At 38.5% G+C, this 22,161-nt stretch overlaps 1 protein-coding gene across 2 annotated transcripts in view; it reads left to right on the top strand.

The window, feature by feature from the left end:
* LOC129729774 (potassium voltage-gated channel protein Shaker) overlaps positions 1–20,184 on the top strand; it is a 398,752-nt gene extending 378,568 nt beyond the window's left edge. For both annotated transcript variants that reach the window (XR_008728745.1, XM_055688619.1), the window contains one exon: positions 3,221–20,184. Coding sequence is in view for 1 of the 2 variants with exons in the window: in XM_055688619.1 (XP_055544594.1) it covers positions 3,221–3,223 (3 nt within the window). In the remaining variant the exon portion in view is untranslated. The remainder of the gene's footprint in view (positions 1–3,220) is intronic.
* The last annotated feature ends 1,977 nt before the right edge of the window (positions 20,185–22,161 follow it).

Raw genomic sequence — 22,161 nt, 5'->3', positions numbered from 1 at the left:
GCAAATTGTAAAAAAATATTAAAAGTTTACTATACTAAAAATAAAAAAATTATTTATTATTGTTGAAGTTATCGAAAAAATATGCTGAAATGTGCTATAACTTTATAAGGAAAAGTCCTGGATATGTGTAGCCTTCAACAAAAACGTGTGTTTTGTATGCCCAAATGCTTCTTCAGAACAAAGTTTTCTTGTAAAATGTAACTAACAAAAGTTTAGTACAAAAACTAACTTTTAAGTAACTTTTACATGAAATACTCTGTAACTCTGTTCCCAATGAAGATAGAAATTTTGTATGTTCAGCAAAGTTTCATATTTTTGCACGTTCTAAAACTTTGCCGAATAAACCATTCCTCTATCTCTTAACACAAAAAAGTTAGTATTTTTGATATATGAAAACCTACTGTGACATATGTTCGCTGTACTCTAAAATGGGTGGATTGGGACAAAGGGAACCTAAAGAAGTTTATAGTACTTCAGCTTAACTTCAAGAGAAACTATTGACATCATGATTCCACTTGCCCCTTTTTAACCTATACATTCTTGAAGTTATCGAAAAAATAAGCTAAAATATGATATAACTTTGTAAGGAAAACTCCTGGAGATATATAGTCTTCGGCAAAAATGTTTGTTTTGTGTGCCCTAACAATTCCTCCGAACTACACTTTCGTGTAAAATGCAACTAACTAAAGTTAAGTACAAAAAACTAACTTTTAAATAAGTTCCATGTAATGTACTTCATAACTTTGTACCGAAAAAAGATAGGATTTTCATTTGTTCAACAAAGTTTCATATTTTGAATTTTCTACAACTTTGCTGAATAAACTATTCTTCTATCTCTTAACACAAAAAAGTTAATTTTTTTATTTTTAGTATAGTAAACTTTTAATATTTTTTTACAATTTGCAATTATGCGGGTCATTCATACGAACAATTGCTCCGAAGACACTATTAAGCTAGGATGAAGTTAAAAGGCGATATGGAATTAAGTTCCACTTTTTGCATTATTGGACCACTGTGCACTGTGCACTGTGGGATTTTCAAATAAATCTTTGTACGATGATTTTGAAATTTTGACCAGACATTCTGGACGTCATAACGAATCGAACGGTGTACTCAGATTCTTTGGTGCATTTTTTTTTATAATAACGGTCTGTGGGAGCACCTTGACTTAAGTTTAAAAAGTAATTGTTTTTCGTTTGTTTAACCAAAAAAGATCAAAGTGGTCCGAATTTTTGTAAGATTCGAGCAATAAATATAGCGATATGACTATTTACATATTAAAAAGTTAGCGATTAGCGATTAGCGAAAGTTCCGCTGATGTGGGTTTAGCGTTTAGCGTTTAGCGATTATCGAGCTAAATTTTCCGGTTAGCGGTTTAGCGATTAGCGTCGCTAAATTTTCGATTAGCGGTGCCCACCACTGGTAGCTACACGAGGACTACACTTTTGCCGGGTAGGTTTTTTTTCACTTTCCAGACTACTAACCAGTGAACACTGTGGTATACTTCTGCGTATTTTCTGTAGAGTGATTCACCCTTTTTGTTTCTATCAGATGTGGAAGTGAGCTGGAAGTGTGTTTGTCTCTCTGTAAGTTGGTTGAGTCACTTTGGTGTAGAGAAAAAAACAGTGTGGTGAAAGCATTGCTACACGCAGGCACATACTGAAAGGGAAGTGCGCGGTGAATTTTTTCTCCGCTCTTTCCACATACTTCTTGGTCCTTGACCTCCGGGCCATTCAGTTGCTCATTGCAGTGTTGCATGTTGTCAGTCATTTCGGCTCTTGGCATGAAGCCTACACGGGATGTGTTCACTTTCTTGTAGAATGTACGTGTTTCCTGAGAAAGATACAGCTTCTCCATTACCTCAAACTCCAGCTTTTCCAAGCAGCGCCGTTTTTGTCAGGAAAGATGGGTCTGCTGCCTTCGTTTCTGTTAATAACTGCTTTTACATTACTTCAGCAGTTCTCTAGAGGAGCTTCGGCGAGCTCTCTTTCACGCACTCGTGAAAGAGATCGATTTGCGATTCGGTCTGTCGTGGCCAGGGTAGAGAAATGTACTGGTACGCTACAGTATTCACACGACAGCAGCAAGATTTTTTTGATTACCTCTGTGGAATGAAACACTACGCGGCAGTAGCCGCTACCGAAGTTTCATACGATCTGCTTTATCTCTTGCTTTTTGTCACGAATTCAATATGAACAACAATTCTCTCGCTCACTACTTTTTATATTGTTGTCATTGTATAGATCGTGTGTTATTGACTGTAGCTGTCTGTAGTATTTATTGCATTTATTACGAATTGAAGTGGAATCAATTTTTCTAGCGTCAATTTTTATTTGGGCACGAGGACGGTAATTGAATTTGTAAGATTCATGCTTTAATTGTCCTGTTTTTGATTAAATATGCAAAATTTGGATGAGACTTTCGCTACAGCGAACTATTTTCGAATGAAAAGGTTTAGAAGTTGAGATTCAAATTCTCCGGTGTACACGATTGATGATATTTTTCGGCAGTACATACATAGTAATTATGATTTTCCATCTTATTACTGTGCTAAACTCTCGCATGATTGCCAATTATTGTCATTCGCACAATGCGACAGTCGAGATTTCGCAGCGGCTGGAGATCGGCACAAAAGAGGATCATTAACCATTCGTGTTGGCTTTAAGTCACACGATTCTCTCAAATAGAGAAGCGTACAGTTGAACGCTGCTGTCGCAGTCTGCAAGAGAGGCAACAGTATTTTTCGATACGGTGTCATGCAAAAATGTCAACTGTTCGACACACTGGTCGTGGCGATCTCCAGGTGTATCGATGTGAGATGGTATGCTGGAAGTAGGTACTACGTATGACCATGCTCTTGACTGTTGGTAGCTCAAATTTAACAGCGGCAATGTCTCTGTAAGAATGAAATACTATTTCAGTGACCTAAGATAGTCTTTCTTATTCTTGATCGGAAACAGCAGGAATAAACACCTTATGTAACTTACTCTGTCGTGCAACACATCAGAGATATTAGATCAAGATCAAGGTTTTCGACAAGATAAGTACACGAACCGCCATAGTCACTCCCAATTTCCCAACAAAAAAAAAATCAGGAGAAAACAACACTCCAACTAAACTTCCAAATCAATCGCCCTAACTTCCTCGAGAAATTCATTCCCCATTCGCGAAAACTAACACCAAGTTCTTCTTCTTTTTCTTACCTTACTATAATCCACAGTGAAACGGACTCTTCGTGCTATATTTTGGCCGGCTGATCTGATACGTTGGCTGCCAGTTTCACCGAAAGCAGTTTAGAGCATCTCACGTCACTAGCCACTACTGATAAACAAAAACAAACTCATAGTAATTAAACCAAATACCACGCGTCGTAAAACATCGAAAAATTAGTAGACAAAGAATAAACTACGAACAACATCAACAAAACAAACTGAACTGCTGCTGTGAAAGGTTTACTACTATTACGCAACAACAACAGAAAATATGACAACCCAACGGACGGAGATCTGCAATTATAGCGCATCGCAGCGCGTGGTGACAAACCCCGAGGAGTGACCGGGTCAAACGCCGCAACTTGCCGAATCTTGACTCGCTCTGTTTAATACTCCCGAATTGTACAATCTAGTCAGCTCATTTCATCCCTTATCACTAGCGTGCAGAAGCCAGCAGGCAGCAGATGGAGTGAGTTCCAACCTAAAAACAAGTGACTCTAGCACGTTCAGCGGCCAGTAGACCGAAACCAAGAAAAAAACAGAAAAATAATCCGTGACATAGGAAATATTGAATCGTAGGCGGTTTTGTTCGTTGCAAAGCTGTTAAGAACAGATGGAAATCAATTTTCCAAGTTCCAAGTAAAGATAGTTATACGCTGTATACGCTCGCTTTGTTATGATACAAAAAGTAATACTAGCGCAGAAAAAAAAACATGTAAGGAACAGTCTCTAGGACACCGCAATAGAATAGCGCCCAATGAAGAAACGATTATTTTTTTCCATTAAACTCAAACCAGTTATAGAAATCAGCGAAAAAGCAAAATTACACTCTAAAGCCTGGATTAAATATGAGAGAAAAAACTAGAAGCACGATAGGGGCGGTAGATGAAATCAGAAAGGGAAAAACAAATAAGTATTAAACCAAATTCTTTACCGTTGACGAACAGGTAAACCTTTAACCAGAATAGTAGAGTTCACAAACTGCCCTTCATGTAGACAAAGTCTTAAAATTTAAAATTAAATTAAATATCGCAAGCAAGTAAGTAAAGCCCGCGCGCGTTAGTTAGCGAAAAAAAAACTAAACGAATCACACTGAACAAACAAAAAAAAACGAGAAAACAGACGATTTCCTAGTTTGTCCTAAATTAATTTTCATCGTGACAAGTAAAAGCAAATTCCTTTTTCTTCTTAAAAAAAAATAATAATACTTAACTAATCAAGAAACTACTGAGATGCTGTTTAAATTTAATGCAAAAAGTATAGATATTATCTAAGGGGAACGAAAACTTAATGAAAAATTAACTAATGTTAATAATAACAATGTTTTTATAGTTAATGTTCAAAATGACGAGCAAAAATAAGATCTTTTTTTCCAAACTTCCCGAAAACAAGCCCGTTTATATAGATAAATTGTAAAAAAAGAAACAAGAAAGGATAACACATACAAACACAATAACGTAACACCCTTTTAAAAGCCAGTTCTGATTCAGTCTGAAAAAAAAAACCCTTATGCTCGTTTCTTCTTCTTTCCTAAATCGATTAAGCAAGAAAAACGTATCAGATATCATCATCATTATTGTTCATAGTTGAATACTAAGAAGAAAAAAAAACGAAATATATCATTCGAAGAGGAAGGCTAGCTAATTTCGTTGCAAGTTGCAGCAGAGGATCGAAAGTCGAACACAGATATCATATAAGGATCAGAACAGAGAAAAATACTGTTCATCACTACACGAGAAACAAGCTTTAAATCTTCCAAACCCAAAAAAACTAGAACAAGAATCTCATCACGACGAAACAAACGCGAAAACTACTTCTGACCAGTGTTGCCGAACGATTGATTTAAACAGCATTCTACAGCTTTCTATCTAACCTATTTACGCTACCACCAGCAAGTTCTGTTTTCTCGAACGCACCAAGACAACAAAAAAACAAGGTGTTTCAGCTTGTCTAAAGCTTCTGTTTCTTTGCTAGAAAAGGAACAGCAGCCTAAATGAAATCAATAACGCAGAGGATGTAAGAGTTAAGACTATTTTATGCATATCAAAACTTGATAAGTAAAAAAAAAACCAAAGAAAAAAACAAATGTGGGAAGATCAAATGCAAGCACGAAGCGAAGTGTTATTGCGCGGAAGGATGAACTAGATGAGCGAATAAAGCACCGAAGCGATTCCGAAGGACGCCTGTTCCTGGCACAGATAGCGACTGTTTCTGATTGATTGAGGCCCTTTGGTTCTGTATATCCCTTCCAGATATCATCATCGGAGTTCGCTTTTCTCCACCGGTGCTCACACCGGAGTCAGTGTGGACACGCACACCTCAAAATCAAGTTGCGCTTGTAGCAGAACAATCCACTATTACCAACAGGCATAGACACACGCATACAACCCTAACGCGCGCTCACTATAAGCTGGCAAGAAGAGCACACAAATATACACACAAACACACCAAAACAGAAAAACATCTACCGACAAGCCACGCAGGAACTCAATAAGTCAATTACTTGGAAAAGCAATGGATTCACTAAACCAAACAAAAAATATTGAATAAAAGAAGAACCCTTCTGCCGGGAAAAGAGCAAACCAAAGCAGCAACTAACCAGTTCGATATAAATAGGTACCAAGCCCTTTGTTTACCTGCTTTTTGTTTTTACGACGACGAAATCTAAACGGCGGCTTCCGGGCATCCAGGTGGGCACCTGCTTCCGATTGATTTGACTGTGATACAATCGATAGGTTTCCTCTCTCCGTATTGAGTACCTCTAACAGTTCGGACTTTTCTTTATGTTTTGTGTTCTTATGTGCTTGGAACTTTCTTCGAAAGTTCCAGTATTTTGCGAGTCGTAGCAACGTTCGTTTCGACTACCTAGCGATGGATGTTTTTGACCAGTTTGACTCCACCCGTATTGGTTTCTATTGTAAAAATTGTACCTCTTATCTATTCACATTAGAGGATTGATAAGATTAGTTTTTAGTATACTTAAATGACCTCTCAGGTAACCTCCGAAGTGGTTGATTGACCGTTTGATTCCTTACAGAACGCTTTTTGGCTTTCAATTGTGCACATTGAAGCAACGGAAGCATTCAGGGTAAAGCTGGCCTTCGGTTTTTTGGACACCTTTCTACTTAGTTTTGGTCATTGAACCAACGAAGCATAACTTATTTTGGGTCTCATAATAACCGTGTAAATTCAAGGAACCATTACTGGTTTCAATCTTCAAACCGCTCACGAAAGAAGGCAAAAACTATTTTTTGAGGAAGTGATGAAAGGCTTAAACATTGAGTCCACAGCTACATATTCTTTGCCAGAGCATGGCTTCTTCACGAATTAATCAGCAAATACGATTTTATACTTGTTAGCACAGCGCCACTTACAAACTTTTGACCGAGAAGTTGCCTGAAGTTCATTTTTCTGTGGACTCTATCGAAGTACTTCCGTTGAATTCCGATAAAACTTGCTCGTACGAACAACTAGCACGCTTCTTTGCCACCAAATTCTGCTTCAGATGCCAATTCTAATGTCTATTGGCATCGTAAAACCTCAAGCGTGAATATTCCGCCATATCCCAGACGGATATTCCAAGATGATCCCATCGCATATCTCAATATCTTTCTTCTTAGCTTTCGCTGTTGATGACGGTCATCGTGAAGGTTCTTATTGCCTTTTTACATCAAAGTTTTCGTGATAACTTTCAAAATACTACAACCTGTTGATTTTTGTATCCTTCAGGTAACTTTGATCCAGACAAGTTTTGTTTACGTTGTTCGAGGTTCCATTCTGCCCCGTAACGTGGTCGAATCTTTTGACGCAACTTGCATAATAAACGTGTAAATAAATGTATGTCAAATGGTTCAAGTTTCTACCCAAAGAGAAATGACACATGAGGGGCGTCTAGACTTACTTTTAGGCAGACTTTATTGGATTACTCTCGCCTAGTCAATGAGCAAGTCTTCTCGTTTCCTTGGGTTCCATAGTGGAACGTTGTAGGAAGGTACTGTGGAGTGTGGACGAATGCATAGTTGTATTTGGTATCAACATATTTCGAGCGGCGCTCACTAAAGTTGTTTGATGACGCTCTGGTTATTCTCGTTATCTTTACAATAACTGGTAGTTGAGTGTGGATTATCAGATCGTAGAGTAGGTGTAATACCCAGCGTAACCTTCGACAGCTTCCAAAATAGAGGCATATTCCGATTCGGAACTACTTAATGCTACGCAATCTTGCTTCTTTTGTCAAAAAGCCCGTGGTTGACGGTCTTTGGTATCGTCTGCCCAGTAAACGTGAACGAAAACATCAAAATGCATGGAATTCACTCTCAGGACTAATTCGTGGTCCTACCTTTTAAGATACAACAGAATACGTTACGCCTCTACACAGTCAACTTGCGATGGGCAGCTAGTTTTTTTTTCCCAAGATAATTACAGCTGCGGCGATGTCTGGTCGTGGACGCATGATCAAGTATAGCAATCCTCCAATCAAGCTTGAACACTGTTGGTTATGCGGTAGCATGATCTCCTCTTTGGGGTGCAAGTGGCAAGGATCTAATTGCATTGTGGACGGCTTTGCTTCGTCCAGGCCGACTCTTGTCAGAAGTTTCTAAATACTCGGCCTGTAGTTTGGTAACTGGTGACTTGGATTCCGAAGAAGAATTTGATTTCTCTGAAGATGTTACCTTGAAATTTTGGTTCAGCGGTTACTCAGGGCCGGATTTAAATGCTAGGAAGGGCCCGGGGCGTGGGGCCATCTTTTCTTAAAATACTACAAGGTATACAGCCCTAGGGGTTGTATGAAATGGTGACGTAGGACTAAATATATAATATATGCTAAACTAAATATTATTATATGCTGCGCTAAACTGTTCATAGGTAACACTACCGTTTATTTTTGATAGTCGTTATTTTAAAACCAACGATGCATGAATACATGAAAATTTTACACTAGTAGTAGATGCAAAAATTCTCATAACCCTTATCTTCATCTATAGTTCTGAAAAGAACCGATTCCATAATATTCAGTTTGAAATTCGTGCTAGAATATCGTGCTAGAATTCGTGCTAGAATATCAGCGTTCTCACTCGCACCATGAATATTTTGTTGGCCGCGCATAAAATTTGCTCTCCGCTGTGCCCTCCAGTAGCTGTGCCAGCAAAATATCCTGCAGCGAACGATGGTAACTGTTGCTGCCGTATGCAAAATAAAGGTGTAACATGTTCCGCAGTGCCTGGAAGTTGACTCGTATGCAGCTCTCGATTCTCAATGTCGCGTACCTTTAACAGCTGCACTGCTCTCGCTTATGTGTAACAAACTAAACTGAAGCTGAATTTTCTACACGCAGTCTTTTGTATCGAGTTCAGAGCAGATTTTTGCAATGGCGTGGCTACGTAGCTTCGAGAAAGAGGAACAAACCAAAACACTTTCGATACTACTGAGTGATTTTCATAAGCATCAAAAGAAAGTTTTTGCTTTCCCGATGCGAAAATCACTCTGGTTCTTAGATTAACTAATTTTCGATTCTAATATTTGACTGATAACGGAGTTCGAGTAGGCAGAAACATACAATTAAACCGGAAAATCACTCAATTCATCAGTGAAAGTTCTTGAAATGAGGGTTATATCTTGTTGTGATAAACTATTCATAGGCAACACTACCGTTTATCTCTGGTGCGCCCTGGTCGTTATTGTAAAAATGATTATTGAGAAATAGATGGACATTTCACACTAGGAGTAGTTGTGAAAATTCTCGTGACTCTTATCTTCAAGCATTTATAGTTCTAAAAAGAACCGATTCGATAATCTTCAGCTCGAAATGTATGCTATAGAACGCTGATGATCACATCACCACCGGTAGCATCGATTATTTTGTTGGCCGCGTATAAAATTTGCTCTCCGCTGTGCCCTCCAGCAGCTGTGCCAGCAAAATATTCTGCAGCGTACGATGGTAACTGTTGCTGCCGTGTGCAGAATAAAGGTAACATGCTCCGCGGTGCCTGGGAGTTGACTCGTATGCAGCTCTCGTTTCTCAATGTCGCGAAGCTTTAACAGCTGCACCGCACTCGCTGTTGTGGAACAAACTAAACTGAAGCTGAATTTTCTACACGCAGTCTTTTGTATCGAGTTCAGCGTAGATTTTTACCATTAAGGCGTGGCCACGCAGCTTAGACAAAGACAAACAAACCAAAACACTTTGTTGAGTCAAAATATGTAGGCAGTGGAATTCATTTCGTCCATGTTATTGTTATCTGTGCTTGGGAAGCAAGCCAATAACAAGGGAAATGTATGGGAAAGCTTGACCTTGAAACTTTTCACCTTTTTCCTCCATTAAGCAGTAAAGCAACAATGTTGAACATAATATCAAAAAATTGTTACACATTTTATCTATCCACCGACATATAAATGACTAAGATGCATTAAGTCGTTCGCTTGCTATAACCGTTTGAAATCTGACGCAACATTTGCCAGTTTCATTTTCATTTTCACAGAGTGTAATCTAGTATAGAAAACAAAGACGTAGTCTTACGTCAAAAATTACAGCTAAGAAAATTTGAAATTTTGAAATTATTGAATGCTTTGCTGGGTGACGAGCAAAAAAAAGGCCTCCACTTGTGTCGGCTCGTCTGGCCCAGGATTAGGAAGGGCCCTCGTGTCGAAAGGCTCGGGGCATTTGCCCCCTATGCCCCCCCCCCCCCTTAAATCCGGGCCTGCCCTTACTCGAATACTATAACAAACTCATCAGCGTAAACAGCAGTTTTTAATCATTGCAGCTGACGTAGAAGCAACAGTTGTAGTGTTGTAGAACTGTGGGCCCATAACCTATTGTACTTAAATTTGGTGGCCGTAGATCGAATATTTACTTGAAGATGGAAAATCATAGGATGAACATTTATTCAAATCTTTTCTATGACAAAAAAACTTTCGTCGCCTACAGGCCTATTAATCTCCTCAATATGTAAAAAGGTCGGCGTTAAAATTCACTACGCACTACGGCATGAGCACTGCGTATAGCAGTTTTCTGTACCCCACTTCTTTCTTCTGATTTGTGCTGTGACTCTGCCGCTCAAAGAAAAAAGTCACTTGCTGCATCCACCAAAGCTGAGCGAAACAAGAGTGAGAATACATAGAAGCACATCAGTGCGCACTGCTAAGATAATACGATAGAGATAACAATGTGATGTAGAGTAACGGCTGGACTTATTTTTTCAGCTTAGAGATGCAAAGCAAACTCGAAAAAACGCAATCTACTTTCCTACTGATAACATAAGTTCAAGATTCTCTGAAGAGAAACGACAAGCCTGATGGTTTACTAGAATTACATCTCCAACAGACAGTGAATAGAGGGTCGGCGCGATTCCCACACAGTAATTCAAAGTGGCAAAAAAAGAACTCTGAATTTCATGTGTTGTCTGTTTATCGCAGAAAACGTAAAATAATCACATTTCGGTAAAATCTTTGCAGACACGTATTCGCGCATCTGAAAATCGCAAATTATTATTTAAAATGCCACACTCAGGTGCTCCTTGAACTCTTCAGAACAGCTCACACTGTTGATATTGGCATTTTTACTACTTCAGTCAAGTTCAGTTGAGTTTCGTTCCGTGCTGCTCCGCAATGTGGAGGAATATTTAGACAAAACTTGCACCTGATATTTCTCATAAACGTATAAACAAAGTTATGTCAAATGGTTCCAGTCTAATGCGTCCAGATTCACTTTTAGTCCGATGTCCCATGGAGAAGAATTTATTAATACGTAGACCTGTGAGTTCCGGTCCCGCGAAAATATGTGATTTGTGTGAAAGCTAAGTGGGCTCGCGTGTTTTGTTAGATCTTTTTCCATTAGACTGCCTCAAATTATATTACTTGATGAAGTGGAAGAAGGTGAATGTATCTCGGGCTTCGACTGAGTACTTCCCATAGCTCCACAAATCAACCTCCGAGTTTCAAACAACTAAGCTGGATGGCGCACTAGTTTTGATCTATGTCTGTTTCACATCCATGTTTGAGGGCCCAGCTTATTTCAATGGCTCTGCTGCAGAGCTTTTAATTTCGTGGTAGTCGTTCGCTTGATTTGAGTGTTCCATTTTAGCTTCTTGGATGATTCCCAAATATCTCTCCTCAGTGTTCCATTTTATTTCGGTACCTTCCAGCCGTAGTTTTGGAATAATGTAATCAAAGTCAAGGGTAAAGTAACGTTTTTTTAGTGTAGGAGGTAATCAAGCCTTCGCAACTGAGAAACAATTAGATAGAAAGTAGTCCTTCATCTTCAATCTTTCTCCTGATTTTTGGAGCTCTCGTTACCATGATCTGGACCACCTTGCGTTCCACTTTATGGCGCATCTGATTAATTGGAATTTGAGTTGTTGAGCTTCGGTAGTTTTTCACTTTTTTTGTTCATCAACTGGAACAGTATGGCCCAATACGATTCGATTGGCCACGCTTGGGGTACCCATTTCTTTACTTATTGTCTTTCTTACGTGTGGCGCCACTTTTGGCACTTCTCGGGATTTTCTGCCGCTGCTTCTCCGTGTATTTCGGTCTGCATGCTCACTTGTAACGTTTCACGCCTTCATGATTCTGACCACCGTGCTCAGTGACGTTTCGATCTTGTTCATCAGCTTTCTGATGATGGCGCCAAAATTGTTCTTGGTGATAGCTCTCAATTTCGTCCGCTTGACGGTGCCTTTTCCGCTCCGTCGGCTAGGTCTTTTAATATAGACTCACCCGTCAGTTTGCATTTTGTTTGAAATAATGCAGTCGTGCTCTGCTTTAAACAAAATCACTACATCGTCTACCAGTTATTAGCTATTTTCGACTTAGCATTATACCATAAATCCACCTTTCCATAGCTATTTACATTGAGTAGTGAGATGCATTATCAAATGTTTTCTCAATGTCAAAAACAGCTACTATGGAGTTTTTCTTGGCTAAATAGTCTTTTCGATTTTTCCTCTAACATGTGTAACACTTACTTACTTTTATGGCGACAGGTCGTTGAGATCCTATGCCGAATCCAGAATACGCCTCCACAAAACTGGGTCTTGGGCTGCTCCTTTCCAGTCTCCCCTTATATTCGCTACTCGGGCATCTTCGTCTGCCTTGAAGTCGTCTGCCTTTATCCAGTTCTATGCTAGACATGATTGTCTTTTCTCTCAGAAAACCTCTAGAGTGCAGGAGAACATCTTGCACTGCGGAAACAGCTGCTCTAACACTAAAGAGCAAATCAACGCTCATGCTAGAAGAGAGCGACAAACGATTTTCATCTGCTGAGCTTCCTGAAAGCACTGCGGTGAAATCAGAAATCTCTCTCTAGCGAGACAATGAACTATGGTGTACTTTCTCACACGTGTGGACATCACGCACAATAATTACACTGCAGAGCTATCTGCGGTGCGTTTCACAGTTGGTTTCTTGAGCATGGCAGAAGAGGAAAAGAGATTGGGAGAAAAAATAATTGACTGCGTGCCGCTCGTGCCGGTCGAATTTACTCTGGTTGAATTCGTTTTCGCAGTGTAGCTACACGAGGACTACACTTTCGCCCGGTAGGTTTTTTTCACCTTCCCACTACTCGCCAATGAACACTGTTGTGTACTTCTGCGTTTTCTCTGTAGAGAGATTCACCCCTCTTGTTTCTATCAGATGTGGGGTGAGCTGGAAGTGTGTTTGACTCTCTGTAAGCTGGTTGAGATACTTTGGAGTGGAGAAAGAAGCAGTGTGGTGAAAGCATTTGCTACACGCAGGCACATACTGGAAGGGAAGTGTGCGGTGAAATTTTTCTCCTCTCCTTTCACATACTGAGGAGAATGACAAGCATGATGCTAGATATTATTTTGCCGGTCGCTCAACCACCATCCGTGTTACGTGTCCAGCCCACTGTAACCTGCCTTGTTTTATTTTTGATTGCGAAAAATTTTCTCGCGAAAAATTCTTGAAGAAATGCGCGGATACGTCCAATCGCGGTAATATCTTCTACGAAAAGTGCGGAAATTGGATTTGCGCACTTTTTGTAGAATACACCAACATGATTGATAATAACTGCGCACTTCTACGGCGTTTTTCATGCATCTTGCGAGATAAATTCTCCCGCAATCGATAATATCAACTTGACAATATCAGCATGTTTGTATACGTCGTACAGCTCGTGATTTATGCGCCTTCGCCACACCCCATTTTCTAGTTGGCCTCCGAGTATTAATCGCAGGATTCTACGCTCGAAGACCCTAAGCGCTCGTCGATCGGCCTCCTGCCACGTCCACGATTCGTGTCCGCAGAGCGTCACCGGGAGGATCAGAGTCCTATATAGCGCAAATGTCGTACGGATCTGTAGGCTACGGGACCTAAGCTGGCTACGCAATTCGTAATAAGCCCTATTCGTTGCCGCAATCCGTCTTTCCACTGCAAATAACTGTAGTTTGCTTCCTGCTAGTAAGTGTGTAAATTAATGGAAATCATCGTAATAACTGGAATAAAAAAGTGCCTGCTCTCAGGGTCGGGTTTGGGTATTGAGGGGCCTGGGGCAGATGTTTTCATGGAGCCCTCTTTCTTTTGATCAGGCCCAGAACATTTAATCCCCATCCTAACGTATGACATTTAAAAAGGTTGGGATACCACCTTGGTTACATAGACTATGGTATTTGGTAATAAGTATGTATTCTAGGAGGTACTCACCCCTTTTGGTTGTGAAGGTACCTTCATTCTGTCAAGAACTGGTTGTTGCTTCGTTGCCAGTAGTTGATTAGTTTCTCAACTTCTCCAGGTGGCGATTCTTATTGTTACCCAGCAAAGTACGCCGAGGCGATGTTTGAGCTCAAGTATTCTCGAGCCTTTGGAACTTCTATTTGTATGGCCGCTAAGTCTCTGTTGATAAATTCTGTAGTTGTAATAACATAAGTCGATGCTGCGCATCTTCAACGATCAGCTTACCGATATTGGAATACCCAAGTATCTTTTTTCTGATTTACCTTGACTCTTGGATGAAGGCCACGTTTAGATCGTCTCTAGTGAGTCTTTGGAAGAGGATAGATCATCCAATGCATCTCGCGTGGGGTAGTTTCTATGCTTTTTTTGTGATTGTCGGATTATTGAGATTTCATTAGATTCCCCAGATTGAAGAGACAATCCCTACCTCTCTTACCGACAGTATTACCTGACTTCTCGAATGGGATGGGTCTGTTCCACGTTTCTCTTCGGCTTTGCCTTCCTTCCTTGTTAGATTCTTTACTGACATCACCCTTAGACAGTTTCCAAAGCCAGGGAGTGATTCCAACTTTCTCCATTGACAGTAGTAGCTCAGCATGTTCTTCGACTGTATTCCATTTGAGGTTCCTCCAAGCGTATGTGTTTATATCGTTCTAGCTTTCTATCGTAACTTCTGTCATCAATCTCGGGTGTCTGGTTCGATTGGAACGAGAGTTCGAAAAGATAATTAGTTCCAGTGGTGCAAGGAGTGCTAAGCTCAATTATGATACAAATTAGACGGAACCACTGTTTTTTGACAAAAATTTCGCCATGTTTAGAGTTTCTGTTAGGAAACACTTTTTTCTTTTGTAACTTTCAAATTGTCAAACGATTCCTGTCCATCGGAAGCAGGCCCATCGGTACCGGCCAAAAGAACCACAAATTGATGTTTCAAGTCAGAAGCGAACCTAATTACGCAGAACCAAGGTGCGTTTTGGAGCAGCAGATCCAGAAACTCTAGCAGACAATAGCGCAAACAATCGTAAAACCCACAAGCGAGTACTTAATCGGACTCCGTGGGCACAAACTGGCACTGACATAATCCTAAGCTCATGCATGTGTGCGTGTGCGGTTAATCATCGATAGAAGAGAATTTATTTTTTCGCTTGGATAGAGAGGCAAACAACTCATTAGATTAGACAACAAAATAAGTTAGATAGCCGGAGAAAAATCATAGATGAATATAAAAAAATTGAGACGAAAAAACAGCAAACCGTATTGGCTCTTTCTAGCATAAATCGCATTTTTTCAGTGCATCCTACGAGTAAGCAGAGCAAACCTGCTTCTGAACCGGGAGACGGAAAAATCATACCAAGCCAGCAGTTCCTCTTTCATGGGTTTCCCGGTAAAGTTTTGTTACAACTATCAAAAGAGGGAGTGCTACGTTTTCCTCAATCTTCCAACGCATACTATTCACCCATTCACAGGCACTCACGTCCCGAAAACTAAGCCGGTAAAGTTAGAAAACACACCGTTCGTTAAGCGGATAAAATTCTCAGTTCAGTTTTCACAATTCAGTTTGAACGGGAAAAGGATTTAACACGGCGAAGCAAGGTAGGAAAGTAAATTTTAATTAACGATAAAATTATCCAGAACCATGATTCTTATGACTAAAATGTATAAATTACCTTTACAACAAGAGGAAAAATGAAAAATACGACGCAAAGATAATGCATGCTCTTACCTAGTAACCGAAAAAGGAAAACTAAACTCATAGTAACTAAGCGCGGCATGACAGTTTAGTTGGAAACCAATTTAAAGTAAACAAAAAAAAACAGCTCCATATTTCTAAGCGAAAGCCAGCGAAACGGCGAGCGTGCAGCATCTTTGATGTCTTATAAAAATGGAGAGAATACTAAATCCATACGCTTTAAAAAACTACATAGCAGAACAGCAAAAACGCGTTAGGCAGAGCATGGCGGCAAAGAAAACTATCACTAGTAGTACGGATTGTAATTCTGCCAAAGATCAAATCATCATGAATCTAGTTAAACGCTGGTGTAGTGAAAGAAGAGATTAGACTTTCTATCTTAAGTTTAGAGCGAGCGGAAAAAGCTGACCGAACAGGGAAAGTATTAGAACAATACTAACTAAAGTATTAGAACAATACATACTAAGTAAAAATGCTACTTATCAGAAAATCTTATCCTTTACAAAATCACTGTGACTACTAACTTTCATTAGACCTTTTCTCAATTCGTAAACATATACTATCACTCTGACGCTGATACATCTTTGCGAGTAAAACAAAAAAAAACTAAACACACTGACACAGTCTCACAGCCATTATGAAAGCGGCACTTCGAGCTAAATCATGTTGAAAGAGGTAAGAAGCGGCAGCGGTTTTTCTTTTTGTATTTAGCAGATCAAGCAGAAAAGTAAAACAAGAAAACCAATACTGAGCTACTGTAGTATTAAAAGGAAACCAAAAAAAAAACTAACTCATAGGAAAGAAACAACAACAAAAAAACAGATACTGTAAATAGGCAAATCTTTTTGCGGAAAGCAAATCCACGAAAAGAGTAGGAAACTTTAAAAATGGCAAATATGTAAAATTATTAACACAAGATGAAAATAATACCAAAGAATCATTAAGAAAAAGATATATTTTTTTATATGACAAGTAATTAATTGATTGAAAAATTAAAAAATAAACATGAAATCAGGCGTATAAAGTTTTTTACCCGCTTTATCCCAAATTTGAGAACATAAAAAAGAAGAAAAAAAATATGATGAGATAATATCGTTCTCTTTGAGAGAATTTGTATAGTAAAACGGTTTTATTAAATCATATAATGTGATAGTTAATTATGTATTTTTTAGAACAGACAGAGAGAAGAAATAAAATCCTCTTCCAGAACTTACTTAGGAAAAGAACAAAAAAAAAAACACGGTGAAGTAACGCAAAATCGTAAATGCAAAAAAGCTAGGTAGTTAAAGTAAGTTGTTTAATTTTTCTTCGTTTTTTTCTCTTACTAATCTACATCCGAAGTGTGGAGACTGGGAGGTAGTCAAACTCGGTTTTTTGTCATTTCTGTCAATTGCTGTAAAATTAGATCTTGTCCGCGCTTATTCAAAACGCTTTTGGTTTTCCCTCAAGAATGTCACTTGATGTATAAAACTGAAATTACAAAAAAAGTAACAGTCTTACTCTCTGGTAGCATTGTCCATCTATAGCTGGCCCTATAGCAAATTGTGTAATGTGAATATTTCCAACCCCAAGCAGACAAAACAAAAACGAGAAAAAAAAACGCTAGAAGTAAAGTTAAATCAAACACATCACACTATTTTTTTTATTTTTAACCAACAATTATAACACAAAGCTAACCGAAAATCAACTCCAACACACACAAACATTTTTCGAATCTCTGTAAATCTACAAGTGAAAGAAAACTTTCTGACAAGTACACTCACACACACATACACATCCACAAGCTAACCATGATACAAGCAAACAAGGAAAGAACAGTTCAAGAAAACACAAACCTATTCATACAGACAGATAACAAAACATCGCGGTAAGTTTAAAACTTCTTTTGATAAAATATATTTAAAAAAAATCGAAAAAAGTATTACAGACGGTTGCGAAAGATTCAAGAAAATAAGAAAAAATATTGCTCCTGCCATACATTTTTTATATAAAAAAAAGTAAAGTAAAGATAAGATTTAAAACAGGATAGTCATACCGCTGAATGTGACATAAGTTAAAGACAGTTTAGTTAAAAGAAACAATAATATTAAAATTCTAAATGAACAGCAAACCAGTCGATGAAAGCAAGAGGAAAATGAACCGCGAAAGGGCGTTGGATGAACCGATGAAAGCTTTTACAGTAACACAGAAATGCGGAGAACGAAGCAAACTAGATGAGGTTTTTCCAGCCATTTGAAAGAAAATCGCATAACACCACATAGTCAACGGTAAGAAAAATCAAAACATAGTTGAAGGTTGCCAAAGAGAACACAAATTAATAAGTGAATAAAAAACATATTTGCGAAGAGTTAATAATCCAGAGTAAATAATCCAGAGGAGAAAACTATGGCATTGGGATCACCTCACGGGCGAGTTTTTGCTTTACGTTTGTTCCACAAACCAAGTAGTCAAAATCATCGACTTTCCACAGTTTCGTCTTGTAACCGGGAAGGTTGCACTTTTTGAACGCGAAGTTCCACTCATCAAGGGGGCTGTAATTATTGCCCCCTCCAATTTCCACAACACTTTTCACACTCTCTATCTCTTCATCGGCCACCGCGCATTCGCTTTTCCTCGCACGGATCACCCATTGAAGTGCGCGTTTTTTCGGAAACACGCCGCGCTCTTGCACCTTAAAATACGGAAAAAATGAACAAAAATAAGTAAACAGACGCCCTCTCTAGACGCATGACTTACTGCGTCGCGAAGGAGGCAAACTCAAAGAACCCCCCGTTTTCCTCTGTAAATACTACCTTTATTTCCCAGTAACCTCTTGGGCTCTCGAATTAGATTTAAAAAATACTTTTCGAAATTACATCGAGACATGTTCTTTTCTTAATTGTCTTGCAGCAGAAAGTTAATGGCAACTGACTAAAACAAGAAGGACAATAGCAAACAAATTCATAATCTAAAGAAAAATAGTAAAAATAATCTTTTCTCCTCTTCGACATACAAAAGCATCATTTTCAAAGAGAAATGCATCGCTCGCTTTCCGATCGGCTGAGATGTCGAATGCTGAGACAAAATTAAAGCAATCGGGTTCCAGCTCACCGTTCAACAAATATTCTGTATCACTCTGAATTTCACCTGAATTTGCTTACCAAAGTTAATGACAATAAGGTTAAGTTTTTCATAACAGTTCAATTATTTCTCATCTGAAGTTTTTTTTCCGAGAATATAACATATACTCACGAAAAAATAGATCTATGTCAAATTCGAATCAAAAAAGATAGCGTGAACAATGAGCTGGATTCGGTACTTACATCTAGCTAAAAACAAGTATTTTTAATAGAAATGGCTTTAATGACAAATACTCACACACACTGTCATATCGATCACGCACACACGCCACAAAGCAAACATTGATTCACCATCACACACACATACGATACATACATACGGTCCACTTGGCCTTTTCGTCGCAAGTCCCTCCAAATTAATTCAGCATATTACCGGAAAACTACTGAACAGAGCAAAGCATACAATAAATATACTACGAAACGCAACCAAAAATTAAACAAATAAACAAACAAAAAATGCCATAGACAGAACAAACTTTACTGAACCAAAGACATTTAGATCTACACCATGAAAACAGAATGCTGTATAGCGATTGAGAATTACAATTACCCATGTGTCCTGCTACAAAATCCGAATGACAAAAAAACAATGGCAAGCAGCACGGTTCCGATTTCAAATCTCGGACACCCAAACGACCTTACACACTTGAAAAAAAAAAAAACAAAACTAAAACTACCAAGTGAAGAAAGGGACGCTTATTGTACAACATAACTACAGAAAAAAACGAAAAATTGTAACTAAATGACTTTAGGGAAACAAAGAAATTAAAACCAAACAAAACCAACCAACGTGCATCGGCGAAACACATTCACTCACCAACACGTTAATGGAAGCAAAAACAAAGGGAAACCGAACCCGCGGTCAGTATCTAACGATAAAATAAAACAGAGTGAAATAAAATGCTACACGAAAAAAAAACGAAGAAACGCCGCAAAACAAACACAGAACCTAAAAAAGGGCGAATCTTTTATTTCTTTTGCGAATCGAAGACTAAAAGTAAAAAAAAAAACAAGTGCAGACAACAATATCGTTATACAGACACGCGAACGTGTGTGTTCAACACAGAGTGCAAAACGAACACGAAAAAACAAAGGTGGAAAGAATTGTATGCATGCAGTTACAAAACACTCAATCGCCTAGCGAAGCGGGAAAACGAAAAATAACGCGTCAAAAAGAAGAGAAAGAAAGTAATATAGAGTAATCACAAGTTTAATGATAAATTAAATAAATTATTATTATTATTATTATTATTATATTACCAAAACCAAAATAAATTATTTCAAAAAAAAAAAGAACATATGAAGAGTAAAACAAAAAAAGGGAAGTACGCTAAATGCAGAGAAAAAAAATGAAAACAAAAAACCCTAAAAAATAAAGACGTTGTTAAGATTACGAAATGTTTTATAACCGTTATAAAAAAAATCGCTGCGAAAAATAAATCAATCCAAACACATTCCTCCTGTAAAAAATTAATCGCCTGCCTGTCTGTGGCTGTGTTTTATTTTTCAATTTTTGTTCTTTTTTGATTTGCTTTTTGGATTTTTTGGACTACTGTGTCGAAGGTGTTCTCCGGAGAGAATTTCACAGGTAAGTGAAGGTCAACGTGGTCTTTAGCCTGGTTTTGATCAGCAGTCAAAGAAAACATCTGCTGAATACATTTCTAATCAAATATGTAAAAACGGTTTGATTGCCAAATGATAAATAAAACAGATTTTTTTGCACTTCCGTCAAGATAGTCTTATCAAGTTTCAATGGTGAGCCGGTCATAGCTAGTGCACCATATATGGTTATATCACATAAGTGCAATGGTACCAGTTATGGTACTATTTTATTTAAGCTCCATACGTCATAACTAGTTTGTACAATAACTAGCAGGTTCTTTAGGTATTTCCATAACTTCCAAAATATATTTCACACGTCTCTAACAAATCTCTTCAACTCACGAGATGTTCTAAGCTGCCGCCCACAGGCCAAACTCGACTGGCTCGAATTCTCCAAAGGTTGATGTTCTGGTGTATTGCAGAGTTTTGGGCCGAATGGAATCCAGCTTTTCACGAGCGGTAATGGCGGACAGTGCACGCAGCCCATATTGACGTTTTCTGTAGGTCGGGTGATTTTCAATCGCAGTAACTGAGTGAAAAACATAAAAAATTTGCAACGTATCATAGCAACTTTAATAAACAGTTTTGTTTATTTTGATCCGCGCATGCGCAAGACGATATTGAAATAACAAAACGCCCATTGTTTGTTGAAGTTGCTATGATACGTTGCGAGCTGCGACGTTGCTATATTTTCCACACCGTTACTGCGATTGAAAATTCTTTGACCTACAGAAAACGTCAAAATAGGCTGCGTGCACTGTCCGCCATTACCGCTCGTGGAAAGCTGGATTTTCCAATCTACATCGGTTTTATTGAGAGGAAACACATTCTGGTGAATCTGGATTCATGGTGCGGAATTATGAAGACTTCAACTCAGTAGTCGCTTTCGACTTCTACGAACACATGCAAAAAGGAACCTTAAACATACCAACGAGGCACCACTGTCGTATCCAGATTTAAATATTAACATACCGACACTTAGGGTTGCCACCTCTCCGGGTTTCACCCGAAGTCTCCGGGTTTGGGAGGTGATCTCTGGGTTTCCGGGTGAACGCGAATTTTCTTCGGGTCTGGGAGAGATTTTCCGGGTCTCTGGGTGAAAGTGAAATTTCTCTGATCCAGCGCAATTATTTTCAACTCGCTCTGGAAACGACATAAGTCATGCATTGAAAAATTTATTTTCAAGTTCTACGCATTGCCGGAAAACTCAGATAATTAGCGAAGTAATTTCGGCATTAATTTTGAGAATTTCTCCAAAGGAGATTTTAACGCTGTCGAATTTACGGCGAATCTTCATCATTTACTAATTGGGTTGTTTAGCTATATCAGTTTTTAATATCATCTGAAAGAGCAGCATTTCCAAGCAAAACTACGCATCTAAGCAAAACGTGATTTTCAAAAATTTTCTATCGTTGTCATTCAATTTTTAGATCACGAAATAGAAGTTCTCGAAATCGCTACAATGACAGTTCGCCCATATACCAAATGTCATTGTAGCGATTTAGAACGATTTTAACATTAAAAAAACACGTTTTTTCAGAAAATTACACTTTTTCAGCTGTTTTATAAAAATCAGAAATTCTGAATAGCTCCAAGCAATCCAATTTCATTTAAATATTTCTCTGACATTGTCACCAAAATCACCGAATTCGATTGGCTGTTAAGAATTGCAAAAATAAATGAAGTAAATAAATAGTGTAGATCATGTGGTGGAAATAAATCACAACTAGCATGTCAATGCACCATATACCCCTTCCCCTCCCGATACTTTGAAAATCTCCGGGCTAGATGTCCCTATCAGGTGGCAACCCTACCGACACTTGGATGAAAAGAAACAGGCTTTGCTTTT

This window comes from Wyeomyia smithii, chromosome 1, assembly GCF_029784165.1.
Source record: "Wyeomyia smithii strain HCP4-BCI-WySm-NY-G18 chromosome 1, ASM2978416v1, whole genome shotgun sequence".
NCBI lineage: Eukaryota > Metazoa > Arthropoda > Insecta > Diptera > Culicidae > Wyeomyia > Wyeomyia smithii.
Note: the sequence above shows the minus strand (reverse complement) of the source record. Positions and strands in the feature narration are given on the sequence as shown.